Source organism: Artibeus jamaicensis, unplaced genomic scaffold, assembly GCF_021234435.1.
Source record: "Artibeus jamaicensis isolate MK-2021 breed Jamaican fruit bat unplaced genomic scaffold, CSHL_Jam_final scaffold_847, whole genome shotgun sequence".
Taxonomy (NCBI): domain Eukaryota; kingdom Metazoa; phylum Chordata; class Mammalia; order Chiroptera; family Phyllostomidae; genus Artibeus; species Artibeus jamaicensis.
In genome coordinates this window covers 20,511,166-20,534,963 of record NW_026522057.1, presented here as the reverse complement: position 1 = coordinate 20,534,963, position 23,798 = coordinate 20,511,166, and the positions used below count along the sequence as shown (strand labels likewise).

At 45.2% G+C, this 23,798-nt stretch overlaps 1 protein-coding gene across 5 annotated transcripts in view; it reads right to left on the bottom strand.

Moving 5' to 3' along the window:
- Positions 1-16,096, bottom strand: part of UBR4 (ubiquitin protein ligase E3 component n-recognin 4) — a 118,646-nt gene extending 102,550 nt beyond the window's left edge. For 3 of the 5 annotated variants that reach the window (XM_053660554.1, XM_053660553.1, XM_037140071.2), the window contains exons 1-11: positions 15,856-16,095; positions 9,722-9,819; positions 8,406-8,509; positions 7,521-7,650; positions 7,283-7,422; positions 6,691-6,793; positions 6,435-6,576; positions 6,163-6,287; positions 3,312-3,436; positions 2,685-2,744; positions 2,333-2,523 (exon numbers count right to left, since the gene is read on the bottom strand). In XM_053660554.1, coding sequence (XP_053516529.1) covers positions 2,333-2,523; positions 2,685-2,744; positions 3,312-3,436; positions 6,163-6,287; positions 6,435-6,576; positions 6,691-6,793; positions 7,283-7,422; positions 7,521-7,650; positions 8,406-8,509; positions 9,722-9,819; positions 15,856-16,031 — 1,394 coding nt within the window. In that variant the 5' untranslated portion in view covers positions 16,032-16,095. Of the gene's footprint in view, positions 1-2,332; positions 2,524-2,684; positions 2,745-3,311; positions 3,437-6,162; positions 6,288-6,434; positions 6,577-6,690; positions 6,794-7,282; positions 7,423-7,520; positions 7,651-8,405; positions 8,510-9,721; positions 9,820-15,855 lie in introns of all 5 variants that reach the window. The other 2 variants (XM_053660551.1, XM_053660552.1) reach the window with 1 other exon arrangement.
- Between the last annotated feature and the right edge of the window lie 7,702 nt (positions 16,097-23,798).

The following is a 23,798-nucleotide window of genomic DNA, read 5'->3' as shown; positions in this document are numbered from 1 at the left end:
ATAAATTTGTACATGTATTCATTTTAAACCTCAAGAAACAATGACCATATTTTACATGTAAGTGCTACTGCTAAGAACAGAAGAACTTTTTGGAATTCGCCCATTTCTCTTTACAAGGCCAAGACCAAGGACAAACTCCCAACGTCACAAACCACCGCCCTCTCTAGAACGAACTCACCTCTACTCTGCCTGAAGCTCACTGTCATGCACTACTTAAGGACGGGACGCGTTCTGAGAAATGCCGCTGCGTCGTCCTGTGGGCATCACCGAGCGCACTGACACACACTACAGCACACCCAGGCCACACGGTCCACGCACCACCACTGCACGTGCAGTCTGCTGTCGTCCAAAACGTTACGCGTGAGTGTGCTGCCAACCGTCCCAACGCCCAGTTCAGAACACTTCCTCGGGGAAGCCTGCCCTGACCAAGGTCAAATGGCACCATTACAATGCACTCTAGATACAATGTGATACAAGTTGATATTCATACAGATATCTATCAACTTTGTCTCTTGGGAATGTCTACTTTTTGTTCATCAAAGCATTCCAGACTAACACAGAGCCTGGGGCAGAGAAGACACCCAGTGAATAACTTGTTGAATGAGATCCAGAATTGACTTCTTCCTTGAATTCTGTACTCACATACCCTACTGCCTATTCAACGCCTCACATCAAGGTCTGGCATTCATCTCGAAGTCAGCATGGCCAAGATTACACTCTGGTTCTGCCCCTTGCTGCCTCCCAATCTACTCCTGAGCTGGTGTTCCCTAGCTCAGAAAATTACACAACCCAGGTTTTCTCACACCAAAGAAAATGCTGACGTCATATTTTTCACTCAGCACCCCAGCCATCAGCAAATCCCACCTGCTATACCTTCAAAAGGTACCCCGAGTTGACCTCCTCTCTGTCCTCACCACCACCACCCTACCCGAGCCCCTTCCTCTCTTGTTTGGAGTGACGCATTAGCTTTTTAACTGTTCTGCCCCCCTTTTCTCTACTGACCCTGCAGTCTATTCCCCACACAGAAGCTGCATTCCCAAATCACTCATCAATCAGCTCACACCACCTGCTGTTGAAACCCTCGTACCCCTACAGATTACACTTGGCCCTCGGTGATCTGGCCCCTGGCTCACCCTCTGACCTAATATTCTACCACTCTCCCTCCTCAATTTCCCCATCCAAGCCATACTGAACTTGTTGACCATCAAAAATGCCTAGCTATACTTCTACCTCAAAACCTGCACCATTCTACCCAAAATATTTGCATGCCTCACTCTGTCACTTCATACAGGTTCTCCACATCTTGTCTTCAGAGATCTTTCCTGACCACTCTAACTAAAACAACAGCCCCTTGCTCTAGCTTATTTTTCTTTATAACACTCACACGTAATCTATTGTGAACTTAGTATATTTGCTCCAAATATATCATAGATTTCAAGCTGTCCAATAAAAAAACATACAGAGAAACCTGAGCAAGCAGATGTATTGTTCCAGTTGGAAAATAAACTCCATAAAGGCAAGGACATTGCTTTGATTGTGCTGGATCCCCAGCGCCTGAATAAGGGCCTCCGGCGTGGTTGGGACGGAGTGAAGAGGTAAAATCCAGAACTGCCTGTCCTTAGAAAACACACCCTGGAACAGCACACAAGCCACGTCGCTAACCTCCTTTCTAGGAGGCAGCGTTTAATGCCCGGACTTCATCAACACAGCGGCAAATGTTTCGGGAAGCAAGCCAGGAGGACCTGACAGAACCCTCTCTTTATTTTTTTAAATCAGATTTCATTTATTTATTTTTAGACAGAATGGAAGGAGAAAGAGAGGGAGAGAAACATCAATGTGTGGTTGCACCTTGTGCACCCCTCACTGGGGAGCTGGCTCACAACCCAGGCATGTGCCCTGACTGGGAATCGAACTGGCAACGCTTCTTTGTTTCACAGGCCCATGCTCAATCCACTGAGCTATACCAGCCAGGGCTCAGAACCCTTTCTTTACAGGTAAACACGCAAGGGGAGCAATCACCTCCAAATCAACTGAGCCCATTATACAAAAGCTTTTGTTTCCTGATGTGAACCTCACACAAATTCTGAAATATGTATTACACAGGAATTTTCTGCTTCTTACATATAAGGAAACAAGACTGAAAAAAAGAGTGACTCATCCAAAGCCACACAGCTCTGACGTGGACAGAGATAGCAGCCTGTGGTCATCATCGGGCCGTCACGTTCACCCAGGCACGGAGGGACACCTTCCTACTGATGTGGAGATGACCGGGGCCCCGTGGGCAGAGAATGGCGGAAGAGGACACAGCAGAGTGGCGAGCAGAGACACGTACCCTTTGCCAGGCCCCAGTTTAGGAGAGCCCACGCCCTCCTTCGTACGAGAAAGGATGTCTCTGACTCGGAGTGCGGCCAGTGGGTCTTTCTCTTTCCCCTTATCAGCCAAGGCAGTAGGACTGAGGTTCAGTATGAGGAACAGGCTGTTTAACAAGCACCAGGCACCCAGCAACTGGAAGTTCTGATAGCGCTGTTGGGAGAGACACCTGAAATTACTAAAACGTTGAATGTCAGCTGTCACTGAACAAAGGCACAGAAGAAAACTATGAACATACACCTCTTACGGGTTACAAGTGAAGAACACATCTTAGAGGCCACAAGACTTGCACATAGCAGAGACATGCCTCTTACCTCACCACCAGCCCGGCGGGAACTGCAGATTGCTTGTCCAATCATATCATAGATTTCAAGCTGTCCAATATCAAACATACAGAGAAATCTGAGCAGACATATTATAAATGCTAAATCCTACCTAACTTAGCTTCAAGACCAAAATATCTTCAAGTCACTTTCCAATGACACAGTTGTCCCACTTCCCCTCCTCTTCATGTGGCACTGGTTCCCTCTTCTAGCTCAGCTCACATGGCACCCCACAGGTGTCCCCTCCACCCAACCTACAGTGACACACCCAGATTGCTTTCTATCACGGTTATTCATCCTACATACTTATCACTATCTGACATCACTATCTGAAACCACCGTGCGTCTCTACTCTCTATATACTGACACGTGGTAAGCCCTCCAACATACATGCCGACTGAGTGACTCATCTTTCACAAGGTCACTGCCACCACAACACCGCATGCTTTCTGCAGTGCAACCTGCCAGATATACAAACCGAACGCCTACCTCTTAGACCCGCTACCCAGGGGGAGGGGTGTGGAGAGCACGCCATGTCCTTTCCTCTGTCACAGAGGAAAGTACAACTGCCCACGTCCCCCCGTTTGAACCACCAGGGCACCCGGAGGCTTGGCTTACGCATTTCTGGACGATTGTAGCTGCATCACTCTCATAGTCGTCCTCTTTGGAGCTCGCGGACCCCGTCCGCACTTGCTGAGCACAGCCCACGTGAAGGATGGCCATGCAGGTCGCCACACTCACGCCTGAAAAAAAGATGCACAGATTCCAGTCCCGGTACAGTTCCGAGAATCCACCGAAAATGAAACTGAAAACAACCCAATCACAATCTAGTCAGTGAGTTTATCGTTGCTGAAAGTAAATTCCATACGGACAACACTAAACATTGTCTTACCATATGATCCAGCAATCATACTCCTAGGTGTTTACCTAAATGAGCTGAAAACTTCTGTCCACGTAAAAACCTGCCCACAAATATTTACTGTAGCTGTATTCGTAACTGCCAAGAAATAGACGCAATCAAAATGTCCTTCAAAAGTTGAAAGGATAACAAACTGTGGTTCATATACAAATAAAGAGCAGTAAAAAGAGATGAGCTATCCAGCCACAAAGACACAGAGGAAACAAATGCATATTCTAAGGGGAAAAAAAAAGCCAGTCTCAAAAGACTACATACTATATAGCTGATTCTAACTGCAGGGCGTCTTGGAAAAGATAACTACGCAGACAGCAGAAACATCAGTGGGTACTAGAGACTGGGGTGGGGAGAGGGGAGAGGCATTACTAGGTGAAGCAGGAAGGGGTGTGGGGGCAGTGAAACTCTTCTGTAAGAGACAATGAAAATGGATACATAAGATTATGCATCTGTCAAAATACACATAACTACCACACAGAGAGGGAACCCTAATCTAAATTTCAGTTAGTAATGACATATCAATATTGGTTCAATTATAACAAGTGTCTCATATTAATGCGCTAAGTCAACAATGAACACTGTGTATCGGGAAACGAACTGTATGAGAACTCTGTAAAATCTGCTCAATGCTTCTGAAACCTAAAACTGCTTTAAAAGTAAAATTCATTAATTTTTAAATACTTTTTAAAGAACTTCTTAAGATTATGGGGAAAATCCCATATTTAGTTTTTCTTGAAGACATCAAGGACATAAATATAACCCCTTTCTTTAAATATGACCCCAAGTGATCAAATTTCAACAACAAACCAAATCTGGGATCTCAAACCCAACTAAGAATTTTCAAAGAATCTTTAATCCTTACTGACTGAATGCACTGAGATCCATGTGATATTAAGAAAGTCCCTGAAAACCGATGCCCTGACTGATGGGGCTCAGTCAGTTGGGCATCATCCCGCAAAATGAAAAGTCACCAGTTCCATTCCCGGTCGGGGCTCGGGCCTGGGCTGCGGGTCAGTCCCTGGTTGGGGTGCACACAGGAGGCGACCTATCGACGTTTCTCTCTCATGCCAATGTTTCCCTCCCTCTCTTTCTCCCTCCCTTCCCCTTTCTCTAAAAGTAAATAAAACCTTAAAGAATAAAGATGTTACTTAAAAAAAGAAAAATTCCCAGAAAATTGAAATCACTGAATCCCCAATTTAAAAATGCCAAGATCAAAGGTAGAGGACTAAGAAGCAAACACTGGGAACGGGTGTGGAGAGAGCACGTGGTCACACGCGCCCTGAGCTCTCCACTCTCACTGCTGCTGCTCCAGCTCAGGCCATGCGTGTGTCCTTCCGTGTTGGAGCGTCTGTGCCGCCAGCACCTCCCCACACCAAACAGCCTGCATGCGACTGCGCAGACGTTCTTCTCAAAGCGCAGCTCAGACCACGCCGCCCTTCGGCATCTTCAGCTGTCTCTGCTGTCTACAAGGTGTGGTCCCAGGGACTCAGAATGCATTTCTAGGCCTTCGGTGACCGGGCCTACTTTCTCTGCAGTTGTAACACTCGCTAATACACACACAAGTGTTCTATCTCTCCCCAAACCCGAGATAGAACACTTGTGGCCCTGCTTTTGCCTCGGCCTAGAGTTAGCCAAGCTAAAATCCTTCCTGCCCTACAAGACACACCAGAGAAGTCAGTTCCTCATGACTGCTGACTTCCATGGTGGAAAATGCCTTCATCTTTAGATTCCTATTTGAACAGAGAGGTTCAAAATAAGCTGTTCAAAGAATGTAGGAAAATGATTAACTTCACTAATTTCTTGGTGCACCCAAGGTCAGGTTTCCGAGGCTGTTCAAATCCTCACTTACAGAACCAAGTAAACATCAGAAATTGTTATACCTTCCAAGACGTCCTGAACTAGGATATTTAAAACCAGGGGTTAAAAAGTCATGGTAACAATAACTTTAAGAGTAAACACCAGCTGTCAGGCGCCACTGCCATGGACGCATGTTCAACAGAAAGACAGGGGATCCTGTGGAAGCGTGAAGAACATGTGTCATGTGTATAAACAGACGCCCCATGTTCTCCAAAGCCTTCCTCACACCTGCCCCACAGCAAGGCTCAGTCGCCCCCTCTGGTGTGTGCCCCAGTGAGCTGCACCCGTCGCATTGCCTTGGGCATCTCCTGTTTCTCAGGAGATGGGTCCATCACTCATATAGATGGGTCTCTACTACGTGGTCCGTCTGCTCGGGTGCAGGCTCCTTAAGGGCAGTGACGACATACCATTCACCTCGATACCCCAACAGTACTTGGCATTTTGCTTTTCACACAGGAGACACTTACTATCTGCACACACGATGGAGTTAAATATGCTCACAACACAACTCTGGCTGTTGAACAACAGGGCAACTCACAAGATTATCCTATTGGGACCTCCTTTTACCTAGAAGAGATACTAGATGGTCCTTGGGGGAAGGGAGTAAGTAAAGGCAGATGCCCCAGAAGAATCTCATGGTTTCTAGAAAGTATACCTGCGCTGACTGAGAGAATGAGATCAGACATTGTAACTTCTCACCTGCATACAGACAACTCAGGCTGAGGACTGTCACGTCTTGCAGACGAGAAGGATTGAGAGGTTCCAGCACGGGTAGAGAAAGGGTATCCAATGCCATGGTCACATCGATCACTAGTGAATGGAAACTGGAACACAACAGAGAAGACGACAAAAGCATCTCTGTGAATCACTTGCTTCCATAATCTGAAAGTAGGCACGCCGTAAAAATGACCAGCTCATCTCTCTGAGGGCAGCATTGGAATGCACAGTTTAGGTCCCCTGGAGCACCTTACCCATTACGAACAGCAGTGGCATCTGCTACTGTCGCAGGCATAATGAAGAAGGAATTGGCCAACACGGCGTCCTGAAACCGATTGATGTAGCGTAGGAAATATGGCAGGTTCAGACATACACGCAGTAGCTTCTCTGAGCCACCTGAATTAATGAAAAAGCTTGACCTTACAAATGAGCTTCTGTCTGATTCTTTCCCACTCAAGGAATTTTTGAAAGCAGAGGAACCAGCTTTCTGCCAACAACTAGGTATCTTACCAAGCTCTTGAAGACTAGCCACGTTCTGAGCTATGAACACGTTCTTGGTTTTGACAGCAGAGGTTTGGTCTGTGGATGACTGCTCCTCGCTTTCCCCTTCCGCCTGAAGAAAAACAAAGCACGCGGAAGGCCTATCAAGACACCATCGCCTGCTGACGCCGCCCTGGGGTCCGGAACCAAACCGACTGTGCACACTGGGCAGCAGCTGCACGGACCCTCTTCAGACTCCGCAGGTGACGAGCAGAGACTCCTCTCTGACGCTGGAAAGCACGGGTTAATCTTCCCAGAGGACGGGAGAAGCACATAGCTTCAAATATGACTACATCCCACAACTACTAGAGAGTGACGCATTTTACAGAGAGCGTGCTCTTCCATGTTTAGTTACACTGAGAAATGTCACAAAACAGTCACCAAAATAGTAATAATGAGACAGGAGGAGCCTGAGTGAGTTTTACTTTTTTGTTTGTTTGTATTCTTCAATTTTTTTCCTACCATAGGCATGTACATCACTTTATACCACAAATACAAAGTCCAGTTGTTATTTTTTCCTGGAGTTACCTCCTGAACAAGGACATTGGCTGAAGTAACTCACCGGCGTCTGCGGGCCTAAGGATGGTGATGCTATAGTTCTAGGGTTGAAAACTGACGTCAGCTGGTTCAGAAAATTCATCTGGACCTCCTTCTGCCTCAGCTCTGGGCTCACTGGCGAGGCCAGCTCCTTCTGATCTTCCACTGTGAAACACGAAAAGCAGACAGAGGGATGAGGACAGCACTGCCAGAAAGCAAAGCAGGAAAAAGCGGGCCAGGGAACTGGCCAAAGGAACACTCACCATCTGACAGCGTCTTCACCGTCTGCGGCAGTTTGGCCGATTTCATCATTGCCGTAAACGTGATAATTTCAGTTCTGTCTAGGCGGCTACAGCCAGTGCACAGGCCCTTGATGAGAAGGATCAAGTGTTTCTGAAAAGAAAACAAATTCAAATACGTCTTTTAGAAGATTTGACTCTTTAGAGACTTCTAACTGGCACCGGGCCCAATGCAGGTTCCTACCAAGGACTGCAGTCTTAGGAGAAAAAACCGAAGCAGAAATCACAAGCTGATGGGCCCGACCACACTGGTCTGCGCATCTGTCTTACTCTTCTCACACGCTGCTGGTTTTAATTTGAAGTTAATGCTAACTTTTTCAAACATGGGAAGTTTAACATACAAATCCGGACTTCTTATCTCTCAATCATCACGGGTTACGGTAACAAGCTTTTGAGCCTCCGCTGCTGCACAGCAGGAGTGAGCTGGAGCCAGTGACTGGCCTTCAGAGCTGGGCATGCACCCATCTCAGCGAGCACGCTTTACTCAGTCTCACGTGCCTGGCCTTGCGGGCAGTAACTGGAACCCTTTAACAGCCTCTGCAGCCCTCCCTATACCAGAGACCAGGACACCGCAGCCCCCACTCAGCCCACTGCATTTTTGCAAATGAAGTTTACGGAACTGCAACTATATGCTCGGTCATTCACGTGCGGTCTGTGGCTGCTTGCACAGCACAAAGGCAGAGGCGAAAGGCAGAGACTAGCTGCGGCAGGGACCGGATGGTCAGCAAAGTGTTTACTATCTGGCTGATTACAGAGCAAGTTCACCGGCCCCTGCTCCGTGACAGCCCTTCTCCATCACTCCACAATCCTACCTCAAAAGAAGACTGGGAAACAGGCCGTCCCTCTCACCTGGGACACAGCACAAGCCTCATCCGGATTCTCCAGACGCAGGAGCGAAAACTCAATCAGGACTTTACAGGCTGCTGCCACCGACTGAAGCTGGTTCCGCGGGACTGAGAAAGCAACGAGTTATACTTAACCTCAAACATCTGTAACGCACTTGACCCTCACCGTTAATACATCAAACGAGACATGTACTGATGCTCTGGATACATACTCCATATATCCAACAGTTCCAATATTTCTATGATAAGAATTATTCAGAACCAACAACCCGAAGGCTTCTGGTCACTGATAGTCATCAAATACTTACAAATCAATTTATCTTACATTTGCTAGGAACTAAGATAATTCTAATGAGATATACATCACCCTGGGTACCAAGAACTTCAAACATATTAACTCAATCCTTAAACCAATCCTATGATGTTGGTGTTTTTGTTATCCGCTCCCCCTCCTTTTTAAAAACAGCCACAGAGAGGTTAAATGGTTTGCCCACGTGGCACAGCTGGAGTCAGACTCAGGACGTCTGGCTCTAGAGTTCATGCCCTTAACCACCAGCACATACAACTTCTTTTCCCCATAGATTCTAATGCCTTTTTGCAAGCAGCTTCCTACACAAAGTTTCTTCAAGCTAAAAGTGATTCCTTCACCAGGGCCCAGTGCCGGTAATGAACAGCACTGGACACAGAAATTGCTCAGCAACCCTGTGGCTTCCTTTCACTTCACTTGCTTAGAAACTAAACTAAACAAATCATTACAATTTTCAGAACTGTATGAGTTAGGATTTTTTAAAATGTGAAAACGCAAAAATTCAGATAATGGAAAATAGGGGCTTGGTGACTCTTCGATTAGAAAAAGTTTAAAGATGGGGAACTGAAAGTGAAATATTTTCACATACCAGAGAACACAAAAGGAGAGTTCACCTTCTCACCAAAACCAAATAAAATAGACCCTTGATTTGCAGCTGCTTAACCCAGGCTGGTACCCACCTACCCACACATACCCCCCCCCCGGAAATCAGCTCACTGGTAATCACATTTATGAAATCAATACAACGTTTCTGATTAAGAAGGTAAAGAAGGGTAACCGAGTGGGTGATGAAGCAGTGTCCGAATGAAGTCATTTTTCAATCCCTCCTGGCTGGCCCAGGTGGAAAGCTTCTGGAGCCTTACCACACTGACCACTGTCCCCACTCCGGGATGGACGGTCAGAAGTGCGGAAGCAGAGACTTCATCACCAGCCCGTTCAGACGCCCTCCTGGGGAGACGCACAACCCCCACTCCCAGGCCCTCAGAAGAGCACGAGGAGAGTGGAACACTCACTGAGGCCGCACACCGTGGTGATGTAGTGCGTGGACAGGGCGACGAAGGACGAGTAGAACGGCTCGTACTGCTTCTCGTGGTGGAGGATTTCCGACTCGCTGCGAAGGAAACAATTCAGCCAAGATTTACTCCGTGCTTACTGTAGGCCAGATACCTTACCCCTCATTTGTAGGCAGTATCTTACTTAATCCTTGCAGCAACTCTGCTTAGAAGACTCTGTTATCATCCCAATACTCCAGACTGAGAATGTGAAGCTTAGAGAATGAAAATTAAGTAACTTGTCCAAAGTATCTGGCTTAGTGAATGGCAAGGGCTGAAGGAAAACATGAACAGGGCACCATTTGGTGCTATATTACTGATCAGTGAAGACTAAAACCTAACAATACCATGTGCTAGCCAGAAAGGGTAGACAAGAGCACTTAAAATACTGTTGGTAGGAATATAGGTTACTGTGACCCCTTCTGAAGACCAAACAAGGCTGGCCCATCATGTAATAACTTAAAAATGATCAGTTTCTCCAGGGAAGAAATCATCTAACTGGTGACAAAATCCAAAATTCACTAGGTACCAGAGTTCTCTTCCACCCCACCCCGCCTTCCTGGTGGGATACAGCTAGATCACAACTAATTCAGTGATTTTTAACCGCATCCCAATCTTTGGCGGAAAAACCTCTTCTGTGAAAGTCTGGAGCTCAACTAGGTCTACAAGCTGGATACATTTACATCATTCTCTCTATCCAATCAGATGCTAATCTGTAGCCCATGAAATAAGAAGGCAACAAAAAGACTAAAATGTATCCTGTTAAATGGAAAAGGCCAGCAGTACGGCTACATAGTTTCCTCAATGAGTTGATTCTCTAGGCAGAAGTATCAGCCTAGGAAAGGAAAGGTAAACAGTAAGGACTGTATCCACGTGCCAAATCAACACAGGAGCCAAAAAGACAAGCTGAACATTGAGAAGGTGCCAACAAGAATGATGAATCACCTTAAACAGCGCTTAAAAGTCTGGCATTGCAAATGCTTTGTTATTTGGGGATTTACCATGAATAAATAAGGATTTATCAAAGATCAGTTCCTTATGTTGGACCAACTAAGAACAGATATTTATGGAGCACTTCTGATGTTCAGGGATCTTCCTGCCCACGAAATGGTCATTCCTCCCTATTTGTCAGATGAATAAAAAGGAGGAAACAAGAAACTTTAAACCAAGTACCACTCAAAGTTTCCAGTGACCATCAAACACTGATAAGGGTCATAGCATATTCAGCAAAAAATTTCCACTAAACCCCCTTGCTAGGACATTTGTTTAATTGTTCCTTCACTTCCATCCTTATACTTTCCTATTCATTGCTCTAAAGTTTTTCCTCCCCACAGTTAGATGTATTTTACTAAGCTGCATACCTTCTTTACTTTATTGCAAAACTTCAGAGCCACTCACCTCCATGTTTTTCTGCCGAACGGGTTTACCAAAACTAAGAGGAAAAACTGTCCACCCAAAGGATGAACTTATTCCGTTGCTTTCATTCCCAGTCAAATAGTGATATAGATCCAAAATACAGTAATAAACTCATTTAATTGCTTGGTCCAATGTTGTCCCATTGTGATTTAACAAACCATACATCCTGCCCAGAAAAAACACCACCACCACCACCACGATGGCCTTATTTCAATAAAGAAGCAAGGATGCACTTTGGCGAAAGTCGGATACTAGGATGTGGGCCAGTGCACGCAGAAGTCTTGAGCTCCATGTATAATTTGCTTAGGGCAAACTAAGGATAAACCCAAGGAAATTAATTTCATAAGCCCTTGAAGGAGGGAGTAGACCTGTGGCCAAGGACAAGGTCGTATCACTTGATTTTGAAGAAACAAGTGCCTATGAGTCACCTAAGATGCGCCGCCCCACTTCCTGGCCCCACCCTCACACACGGAGACTCTGATGAAGACACCGGAGGATGCAAAGACATGAAAAAAAAAAAGGAACAAGGGCAAGAAGTGAGGTAGGAAGGAAAGAAATAAAGACATTGAAGGCAAATATAACACAGAGAAAAAAAATGAAAAACACTTCAAAAATACCTGCCTTTTCTAACTTGGCAACAGCAGCACCCGAGACTGAAACGCTGTGGGAAGACAGGTGTTCCCACACCACACAGAGCGAAGGGGATGCCGAGGACCACAGGGGGCAGCAACTGGGCAGCCGGGTCAGAGGGATCCACTCTGACAAGTAAGTAAGAAGAACCAGAAGGGTCTGGAAATATATAGTTTGTTTAGGAAGAGGCAGAAATCCAAAAGAGCAAAATAAAAGAGGAAGGATTCACCTCACCTCTCCCTCTTAGATAAGATACCACTCAGATAAGATACCGCCTGCGGTGGACGTGACTCTGAGACAGGGCAACAGCAGCTAGGACCAGAACCGACCTCACAATCATACTCCACCATTTGGTGGTGGGATTTTTCCCCTGCAGAGCAATCACAAAGTTATGTCCTGGAGCATATAAATTCAAAAGATCGCCGTATCAGTGCATCCCTTTCTCCCTTCCAAGGTTTTCACAAAATAGCTGCGTGTTATCTGATGAGGCTGTTGTAACAGCTTCTGCCTTCCCGAGTAGGTCCCTCTGGCCTAAATTTTACCTAATAACTGGGAGGCAGGGACTCAGGCTCGTCACTAAGGAGGCCAGGACAGCCTAGGAAGGACTGACTGGCTCAGGGGAAAGAGAAATGTTTTTGTAATCTACCGGGAGCCAATCAAATTGTCCCCCGAGAGCAGCACTCACCACTATTTTGCACCGAATTAAGAAAGGAACTCTGTGTTTGACAGTTTGTTAACACACCAGGCTACCTTCAGCAATTATACTAATTAACTCCACACAAAGTATGTGCTCCATTAAGCCAGTTCCAGCTCCATCTCTGGGCTGGAAAAGTGATGGTGCTCGAAAGACTTTCGATCTTTACTCCTACAAACGTACCAGCAACAGGGAGTGGAAATAAACTCCCCTTTAAGTAAACTCGGGTACCTTTTTCTTTTCAAAGTCGAACGACACTTTTGAGAGTCCCTTCCCAATTTACCCCTGCCGATCTATGCTTCCTTCGTTTCACAGGCGATTACCAGGCCAAACTCAACAGGGTCTGAACTGAGGAATTTGTTTTTAATCAACCATTTCTTCTAACCAAAAGGTCAATTCCAAGTATGAAAGTCTGAAAGAACAGGGACAAAAAGCATAGTGGTAGAGTACAAAGCAGTCTCTTAAGACATTTGTCACTGACCCCCAGAGTCAAAAAAAAAAAAAGGAATTCAATGGGTTAATTCCAATGGCTGCCAGAGAGAAAGTAAGAGCTGGCACGGACTAGGACATCAAAAAGGGAGGCAGAGGGTAGCAGATCGCTGCAGAGAAACAGAGGACCCCTGGAAGCAAGAAAGAAAAGTGCAGCAGGACACAACAACAGAAAGAAGCACAGGAACCACAGCAGGTGGCAGCGGCAGCGGCAGCAGCAGCCACGGAAGGAAAGCGGCAGCGTGGGCGCCCACGCAGTGCTGGCTCTCACCTGGCCCTGTGCTCAGTGACCACAGCTGCATATTAAAGAATTACTTCCACAATTCTGACACCCTCAATTCCCTTTATATTTTGAAAGGCAAATAAAACTTGAGAAACACAGTACTGATAGCACAGTACTCACTTTTGTGTTACAAATCAGGAGTCGACAAGCTACGGCCTGCAAGTTAAATCCAGCCAACCACCTGTTTGTGCCGTCCACACACTGAGGAATGGCTTTGTGGAATCTAGTGAACAAAGTAAACTAACAAACAAACCAGAAACAGACTGACAGCCCTCAGAGGGGGAAGGGGCTGGGAGGCTGGGAGGAAAAGGTGAAGGGATTGGGCAAAAAGAAAACCAAACCCTCAGAACAGACAACAGTCTGGTGATCATCAGCGGGAGAGGGGGTGGGGAAGTAGAAGAGCGTGAAGGGGCATCAGTGCTGATGGAAGAAGACTTGACTTGGGTGGGGAACACACAATGCAATGTACAGATGTTGTATTAAAGAAGTGTACACTTGAAGCCTGTATAACTTAATTAATCAGTGCCATGCCAATAAATTCAATTAAATTTTGTAAGTGAATTTTAAATTTTTTAATGGCTGCAAAAATCAAAAGCAGAATCTTTTTAACGTAAATATCACATGAGATCCTGAGGTGCCCACAGGTAGGGTTCTGGAACCCAGTCATGCCCACTTGTCTACCACGTATCTATCATGCAGGCTGCTTTCCCAACACAATGGCCAAGTTGACTCGCGCAGACACAGACTACGTGGCTGGGAAATACGTACTTGTCTGACCTCTTACAGAAAATGTGTGCCAACCTCTGCTCTACACCAAACTGCACATTTAATACTTTTAGTTGTTTTAACAGCAAAGAACTTATAAGCCAGATGTTTCTTTTGGAAATTTTTCTTAAGATCATATTCTTCTCACAGACCCTGACAAGGCTACATTAACTGGCTTTCAAAGTGAACTGAGCCACAAAAACCAGAACAGAGACTTCAAGGATCTTGCCTTCCAATAAAAGTTTGCTGCTAAACAGCCATAACTTTGGACCTTTTCTCTAACCCCTGAAGAGAGGTCTTTCGAGTCCGTACACACAGGCAGCTGATTACCCTACCTAACAGAGAGTGTGGGAGAGGCACCACTATTACTTATGTGACAAAATTCAAACCTACTTTAATGTGTTTGGTTTGGGCTCCTTCTACAGATTGGAGGGAGTCGCTCAACTATTGGTTTTAAAAGGCACGGGCCCAGAATACCGGATGCACAGGAGGGTGTCCACAAACGACTCAACCCTCTCAGCTTGTGTCCACAAAGACACAAAAGCAAACGTTCTAAAGAGTGGAGCACTGTCCATGATAAACAACATGGCGACTATAACTCAGGAAAAATGCCACTAATCCAAATGTTTAAAATGGCTAATAAGTGGCTACATAATTTAAGAGCAGTACCTTTGATATTTGTTTACATCTTCAGAACATTCTTGGCTTAATGATGAGAAAAATCTGACTGTAAGTTAACTGTGACCAAAACTATTACCAAAGCCAACCATTATTTCATTATAGTATTTCTAAAAACTGCATCCAAAGCAACACAAACCTAACAATAAGCACTATAATAAACAATATGTCAAACCATGGGCCTTCCTTTAGCAACAAACAGCAATTTCTAACCTCCTGGATAACAATTAGACATACCCTTGTTGGCATGAAGCTAAAATGACCCAGTTAGCAACTGCAGGGAGTTGCTGAAGGGTTGGCCCAAAAAAATGAAAGTGAGACCAACTTTAAAGGCATACTTACCATTAAACTAATGAAAGACTGTTCTGAGAACCTAAATCAGGAAGAGGCAAGCCCCGCCTTCATTAACACAAGTCTCACAACCTGAGAATCTCCCTACAAAAAGGCAAAGAACCATGTAACAGCGAGCCAATAAACAGTCCCATCTGTCAAAGAGTCTGAAGATATTTTATGGAGAAACTGAGAGTGCCTTTTATGGGGGAGAAATGACCTTTTGGACTAACACACGTAAATGTTTTTAATCAAAGGCCGTTCCGGTGGAAATACACAGTAAGTGCAACCCGAAGAGAGAGTCCTCAGTGGTCATTAGTGGCCGCAGTCACAGAAACAGCACGTGCCCCAGTGATTACAGCCCCACGGGAAGACCGTTATTAAATTATCTGGTAGGTCTCCCATTTAAAGCCCGGGCTCCGCGCCGGCCCAGGCTAGGGGCACGAGTGCCTGCGAGAAATGCAAACTCATCAGCGCTTTGACCTTAACACAGGGGGCAGCCCCGGGGACAGTGCCCTGAGAGCGCGGTGCATCGCGAAGTCACTCGCAAACAGGTCCGACCACGCCCTCCCGGAGGGGGACCTCAAAAGTTTTGCTCGGAAGGGAAACTGAGGCACGGATGATTTACACGGGCTGACATCAAGAACCGCAGACAAGCCCCGGTCTGCCGGCGCCCGGGAGCCCCGAAGCCGCGGCCGGGCCGGGGGCCCCCGAGCGGCAGGAGGCGGCCCGGGAAGCGGGTCCAGACCGTCCCGCACGACCTCCCCTCCCCCTCCCTTCGCCCGCCCCGCCGGGGCCGCCGCCCGGTACCTCTCGATGACTGAGGCCACCAGCTGCGGCAACTCTTTCATCTCGAAGGCGGAATAGGACGCGGACAGCAGGGGCCGCACAGCCACCTCCCAGCCCGGGGTCGTGTCCAACCCCGTTGCCGGGTCCCCGGGCGCCGGCGCTGCTGCCGCCGCCTCGTCGCCGCCGCTCGTCGCCATCTTCCGTCGTACTCCTGCGACTCCCTCCCGGGGATTGCCACCGGCCCAGCACCGCCTCCCGGGAGGGGGCGGAAGTGACGCAATCGGTTGCGTCAGCCTGAGCGACGCAGTCGCGGACCAAAATACGCGAGGCGGCTGAGGAAGGCCCCGCTCCGCTCCCGCGCGGGGAGCGCGGCGCGCCCGGGACTGGGCTGGGGCGCTGCGCCTGCGCAGGCCGCGGCGCGGCGGGTGAGGGCGGGGCGCCTGGGTCTCCGCGCCTGCGCGCTGGGCGTTGCTCGGGAAGGCGGGAGCTCTGAGGCTTCGGGATCCCCGCGAAAGGTGAGTCGGCCGCTTTGTTTCAGGTGGCAAAAATCGGGGCTGCGGAGCAGACTCTGCCTCGAGAGGGTGGCGGCGCCGCCCCTAGCGGCCGAGGCGAAGAGGAGCGAGCCTCCCTCACCCGCTGGTGCCTTCCCCGCCTCCCCCCGGGGCTCCCTGTAACTGTAAGGCGACGGCCTCCTTCCGAGTACAGAGCTTTCTCCTGCCCACGGCGCCTCCCGCTACTGTTGTAACCACTGGTCCTTTCTTCGCGCCCACGTCCCTTTACGTTTTGATTACCCTTGTTAGTAATGTTACCAGCACGTATCGCATCGTTCTTTCCAGTTTGCCACGTTAGGTTCCCTTTCTCCCATTTTTCTACTAGCCAAGAAAGAATGTAACCTTTTATTCACAGGGCATAATGTCTAGATTTTATCGAGGAAAAAAACGATTTGGGTACCAGAGGGAAAAGCGTTTGACTCAAGGGAAGGTATCCGTGCATTGAGAACCTTCTTGGGCTTCGTGGACCACTGTCCGCCTCAATAAATCTTCCCAAGAACCGTGGAGACGGTTTGAAAATCCTGAAGCCATGAAATTTCCCAAGTTTTGGAAGAGCCTTTGTTACCGGTGTAACGCTATGAATAAATTGGTACCTGGTGATCAATCTGCACTTTTAGTAAGGAAAAACATTTCTTTTTTTTTTTATTTTATTTTTAATTTTAGAAAGAGGGAAAGGAAGGGAGAAACAGAAGGGCAGAAACATCCATCGGTTGGACCAAACCCGCAACACACAGGCCTGCTTGGGAAACGATCCAGCAGTGGAACTGGCAAGCTTTTGGGTTTGCAGGACGAAGCCCAGCCAGCTGAGCCACACCTGCTGGGGCGAAAAGACCTATTTCATATTAGAAATAAATTCAGTCAAGGCCAGTCTTGGAGGAAACCATGTGTTCAGTGATAACATAGGGATTTTCCTTTAGTGTTTTAAGAATCTTAAAAATATGAAAAATGAAATGCAGGGTAAAAACTTTTCATAATACAGTATATATTGCATTCTTTCAAGATACCAAACCAAAGCCCTAAGGAGAAGTTTGGATACCAAGCATTTTATAGTGGTTCTTGGAATATCAATTTTTTTTTTTTACCCAAAGGACAAAATTAATCTGCCCAGATTCTCTGGGAGGGGTTTCAGGAAATAATAAAAGATCAAGTGTTCGTGCCTCCATCCTTCCCCCACCATCAGCTACAGCTGGAAGAGAGAATAAAATAAAAAGGCAAATACAAAGTATCACAAGGAGATTCCCACCTGTGTGTTAACTCATATATTTATTACACACTTTTAGTATTTCTGGCTCACAGATTGGAGAAAGCACTCTTAGGTAAAGATCTTTCCTTACAACTACCACATTAATTTCAGTATTGGAACTGTGTTCTTGTCACAGAGATTTGGAATGACATCTATGGTCCAAATTTGGATGACAAAAGAAAGGAACCAGATAAATAAGGCACTAAAAAAAAGACTTCTAGAAGCAGCACACACCTCTAATACACATACTTTGGTCCAGAAAATAAGGTAGAAACTAAAGGATAGTAATTTTTGTGAATTAACTGAAGGATTTAAAATACTAGTTCCCTTCTAATCCCAAGTGGCTAGGAAAAGAACTAAAACTGTATCATGTTGTAGGAAATGCAGTAGAAAAAAAAATCAGCAGCCATAGCCGAATGATACGCCTTAATGTGGGAGTACAGACTTGGAGGGAGCTGGAAAAATTCTGTGTCTTGACACAGATCATGTGTATTTACATGTAAATACACAGAACACAGGGTGGGCGAAAGAAGGTTTACATTTGTTCAGACGAAAAATAGTACAGTTAAATAATAAAAGAACAAACTCTGGCATACTCACAACTGTAAACCCACTCCTGTGCACCCCTGTATTCAGTGAGCTATCTACTTGATGCGTACACTTTAGTAGTTAACGATTTATACCTCAATTCAGAAACAACAGTAAGATCAATGTCACTGCAGGAACCTCAAAAGCAAGAGACATTGGCATTCCCCCCCCAAAGTATTCCACCTGATACAAAGTTATTTGAAGTAAACCATAATAGATACTGTGTGTTTAGAAACAATTAGATGAATAAACAGTAGCTACTGTTAGCTTCCAGGAGCCAATAGAGGTCAGTCTGTTCTGGAGATTTTATGAAGTTACAGGAACCAAAAGTCAGTGCATATTTGTGGGAACTCCTAAAGCAGCACTGAATGTATTGGGTTGGCAAGAAAATGTTACATTTTTCCCTACAATGACTCTAGCAGTGCTTAGTTATTTTTAACTTCATTTGAAACAATTTCTTAGATTGTGACAGCTGTTATATCAGTGTCCATTTTTTAAAAACATCAAAATTGGTGAATTTTTGTGTAGCCATTTTAATATTGAAGATGGAAGAAAATATGCAACAATTTTGATGTATTGTGCTTTATTATTTCAAGTAGGGTAAAAATGCAACTGAAATACACGCAAAAAGATTTATGCAATGTATAGAGAAGGTGCTGTGACTGACTGAACATGTCAAAAGTGATTTATGAGCCCTGGCCGGCCTGGCTCAGTGGATTGAGCACTGGCCTTCGAACCAAAGGGTCACTGGTTCAATCCTAGTCAGGCACATACCTGGGTTGCAGGCCAGGTCCCTGGTTGGGGGCGTGTGAGACTCAACAGACTGATGTTTCTCTCTCTTTCTTTCTCCCTCCCTTCCCCTCTCTCTGAAAATAAACAAAATATTTTTAAAAAATAAAATAAAATACCAAGAATATAAGGAAATACATCGGAAACCTGGTTCAATTTAGTAATATGAAATTCACTTGTAATCCACAAGGATTGATTGTTTTCCCCAAAATAGTGGGTTTTATATGGTAAAAATTTAAAACAAAGAAGAAAATATGCTTTGCAGTCTTCTTCCTTTAAGAGAGACAAATACTTTTGGCCACACTGCAGGACTAGAATAAAACATCAGTCTTACAGAACAGCAGGAAGCACGACTTACAGGAAACCAAGGAAGGATCACAATTGAAATGATTAAAATTATAAGGTAAATATCTACATTTTTATGGTGTTAATTCAGCCAATGTGAATTAACATGGTTAACTGACAAACTACACAATGAAGCTTAGATATACTAACTCAGCTTAAAGGAAATAACACAAAATTGATAATATATTGGAAGGGTTTTGTTCCGTGAAATGATTTTTATCTTCCTCAGTTCTGTGATTGCCATCTTTTAGGATTTACACTCAGCAGAACTTTGGACCATCAGATCGAGAGAGGAGAGAAAGACAGGAGGGAGGTGGATAGAACAAATACGGTAAAATGTTAACATTTGGGGAATTCGAGTGAAAGGTATCTGAGTATTCTTTGTACTATTCTTGTAACTTTTCTGTATGTCTGAAATTGTATCAGAATAAAAAGTTAAAAGAAAAAAACTTTGTAAATACTTTGCTTCAGAGTTCAAAAACATGATTAAAGTATAAAGACATGGCAGGCATTTAACAAAGAAAAGTAGTATTGTAGTCTGGGAAAAGTGGAGTCAAATGATTACAATGTATCCTTCGGGGGTGAGGAAGGGCTGCTCTGGTCAGCTCAAGTGAGTATTCAGGTCTCTCTTACCCGTATAGGCCTATAGTAAAAACCATATATATGATAATAGGGATAACACACCCTCTATTCAACTATAACCAAGCAAACTCATAATAGCAATTTAAGCTGTGGCTGGTGTGGCTCAGTGGACTGAGCACCAGCCTGCCAAACAAAAGGTTTTTGGTTCAGGTCCCAGTCAGGGCATGTGCCTGGGTTATGGGCCAGGCCCCCAGCTGATGTGTGCAAGAGGCAGCTGATCAATGTTTCTTTCCCCCTCTTCCTCCCCCCCTTTCTCTTTCTCTAAAAATAAATGAAATAAAAAGAATAGCATTATTCAGACTTCTTCATGGGAAAGAATATATATTCCAACTAGTGGGCAAGTATTCTAGTCCTCTTTACAATTCCATTCTTCATTGTCATCAATAAACCGGCATTCTGGTTATCAGTTTCTAGACTAGCTTATTTTATCACATAGCACACGGGGTATAACTCATCACCAAAACCATCCAAAGTACAGTGGAGCCCTGGCTGGTATAGCTCAGTGGATTGAGCACGAGCCTGTGAAGCAAAGGCTTGTGGTTCGATTCCCAGTCAGGGCATGTGTCTGGGTAGCAGGCCAGATCCCCAGTAGGGAACACATGAGAGGCAGCCACACATTAATGTTTCTCTCCCACTCTTTCTCCTTCCCTTCCCCTCTCTCTAAAAATAAATAAATAAAATATATTTTTAAAAAGTACAGTGGAGCATAGATGTGGAAGTATGCCTTTTAAATGTATTGCTGTTGTTTAACTTTCATTCTTTCAGATAGCATGTTAGGCGATAGTAGACAAGAGTGCGTCAATATAAATCTCTTGCTATTTTATAGATACCTTTCAAAATAGCCTGCCTCTATACTGAAAAAGGCATTATCTCAGCACCCTGTATTAGAAATCTGTATGGCCCTCGTGCTGGTGGAAATGAGGGTTCCGGATTGGAGGTCAGTCCCAACCAACATCACAAACTCCTCAAAAAATGAGGAGGTGGGATGTGCACCTCTTTTGCATTATAGATCCTAACCGGAAAGACGATCTAAGTAAGACAGGCTTCCCTGAGAGTAGTTAGTTGATCTTGTCACAATCTCTAATGGAATAACTCTAAAAAATTCCGAACTTGTGACCTTCAAAGGGGGCATGGGAGACCCATATTGTTGATCGAGTTGTAAAACCCAATTTGGTTTGGAGAGAGACACAGCAGACTTGTTCAGTGGTTACTCTGGGACACAGGGTTGGGGAGGTTTTGAAGGGAGACTCAACCGAAGTTGTTGGGAATTATAGTCTTTTAAAATAACTCAGTAATGAAATATTGTATGAAGCAGTTCCTTCATATGAAATACCAGCGTCTCCATTATTGAAGGGTAGATAGGCCCTGCCAGTGTGGCTCAGCTGGTTAGAGTGTCATCTGGTAAACCGCAAGGTCACAGGTTTGACTCCCAGTCCGGGCACGTGCCTGGGCTGTGGCGGGTTCAGTTCACAGTCGGGCCACATACGGGAGACAACCCATCAATGTACCTCTCTCTCTGAAATTAATAAATATATCCCCAGGTGAGGATTAGAAAAAGAAAGGGAGATGGTACCTCTGTTTACATTTTATAAAAAAAATAAATGTGACAAAGTATTGTCCACCTGGTTTTGATTATGGAATGCTAATTGTCAAATTTTGAAAATTTAAAGAATGGTGTTTGCCAAAGCCTATTTGGACTTTGAATCTAAGTTCTATTTATTTTGTTTATATAAGCACATATAAATATAATACCAAAAAGATACCATTCCTTTTTAAAATAGAAATTATGGTACCCAAAGCTCATTTCCAATATTGATCTTGTATTTGTTTTATGCAGCAAGATAGGGTTTGTCAGAGTACAGCACAAAAGGGGAGTAGGGCTATCTCTTGGCATGTCAATGTCAGAACTCCACACTTGTCACCAAGACACTAAGGACAGATGTCCTAAGGCTTCCATGAACAAGGCATCAGCATTTGGGGAACTACTGGTCAATCAGCAGCTTCATGCTTCAGATACTGGGGAACTCAGAGAACAGTTTATCCCTCCCTGGGACACACACCATGACACGAGCACTAAAACACTGAAATGCACCACTCGGGAAATTCTGTGGTCAGCAGTCAGGAAACTGGGAGGTTCTGGGGAGCCAAAATCAACAGGGCAGGCTTTGTGGAGGATGTTAGATTTGAGACAAGCCAGATTTTGAGAAGGGGGAAAAAAGCATTCCAAGTAAAGAACGGAGATACAATAGATACATTACTTAAAAACAAAATTTTAAATGAGCAGACATCAGTAAATAAGTCTCAGGGTGAATGCAATCATTGCAGCTTATGTAATAAGCTGGCCCGATTGGTACAGGCAGTCAAATTACATATCTCAAATTTCTATCACACTTTGTTCCAGAAAGGATTTAGGGCCTCTTTTATGAAAAACATGTTTAAGATTCATTATTTGAAAAAAAAATAGCATGATCTCATTACGAGTTCACACACAAGAACACCAAACTGGCTATTGATGCCCGTATGAGTGATTAACCTTAGTACTAGTCCACGGTAATTTTTACATTAAAAATTTTTCTACAACATGCACGTTCTATTTAAAGTCAAGGAAGTTTTGTGTGGGGGGGTCGGGGCAGGCCTTTCCCTCCCCTCTTCCTATATATTCAAAAACTTTCATAAGTGAGCTAAGAAAGACACAACTATTGTGGTACTGAGCCCAGAGGGAAATTCCTCCTTGTTCCTCTACATAAGATAAACAGTGTCCTTCAGATCCCTGGAAAAAATCCAGTGGCAGGTCCTAAAATCCACTTCTGCGGGTAGGCCATGAGAAAACCCCGCACACACCCCCCATTCGATCTACATGCATGGCTCATTCTCCGCTGGCCTGGGATTAATGTTGGAGTAGCTTGAAGAAAAGGCGGAGTATATACATACACGGGTGTCCACCACCGCTGTGTCTGAGTCAGTCTCCTTTTGTGCTTTCATTCTCCTCTTGCTGTGTCTTCACCTCTAATCTTCGTTTTATGTTATTGTGTATCATTTGTGGTTATATAAGCTGTCCCAAGTGTGTTTTTTAAAACTTTTTTATTTTTATTTTTCAATTACAGCTTCCTTTCAGTATTATTTTCTGTTGGTTTCAGGTGTACAGCACAGCGGTTAGACAGTCATATCCTTTACATAGTGTTCCCTCCCTCAACATTTCCAGTACCGACTGGGGACCAGGCAGTTACTACAGTATTAGACTGTGTTCCCTATGCTGTACTTCGCACCCCCGTGGCTGTTCTGTAACTGCCAATTTGTACTTCTTCACTTGATCTTAGCCAAAAGGCCGAGAAGCGATCGATCTGTACTTCCGAATCGCCTCACCATCTTCACCCAGTGCCCCGACACCCCTCCCCTTTGACAACCAGCAGTCTGCTCTGTGTCTGTGAGGCTGTTTTCAACCAAGTGCTTGTTGTAAGGAGGTGAGTTACTGCCCGAGGAGATCTGTTACATTAACCCTCCTGGGGCCTATCTTCTGTCCTACTCTAGAAGCACGGAGCGACACAGTCCAACAATCCTTAAAGCAGGGGAGCGGAGCAACATCCTCCCCTTAAAGTGAGAGCCTGACAAGGGCTGGCGGCTAATCAGAGGGCAGAGGGGATGCATTCAAGAAGTCTCACCTCTGCCCCTTGCAGACAAAAGGCTAGTCAAGGCCCAGAGTTCTCCTTCCGAGAGACAGGCAGACTGAGTCGACATGCAACTTAGATCGCAGATGCTAAGCAAAATAAATATTGAGGGGATGCTAACAAAGGTTGGGGTTTCAGAAA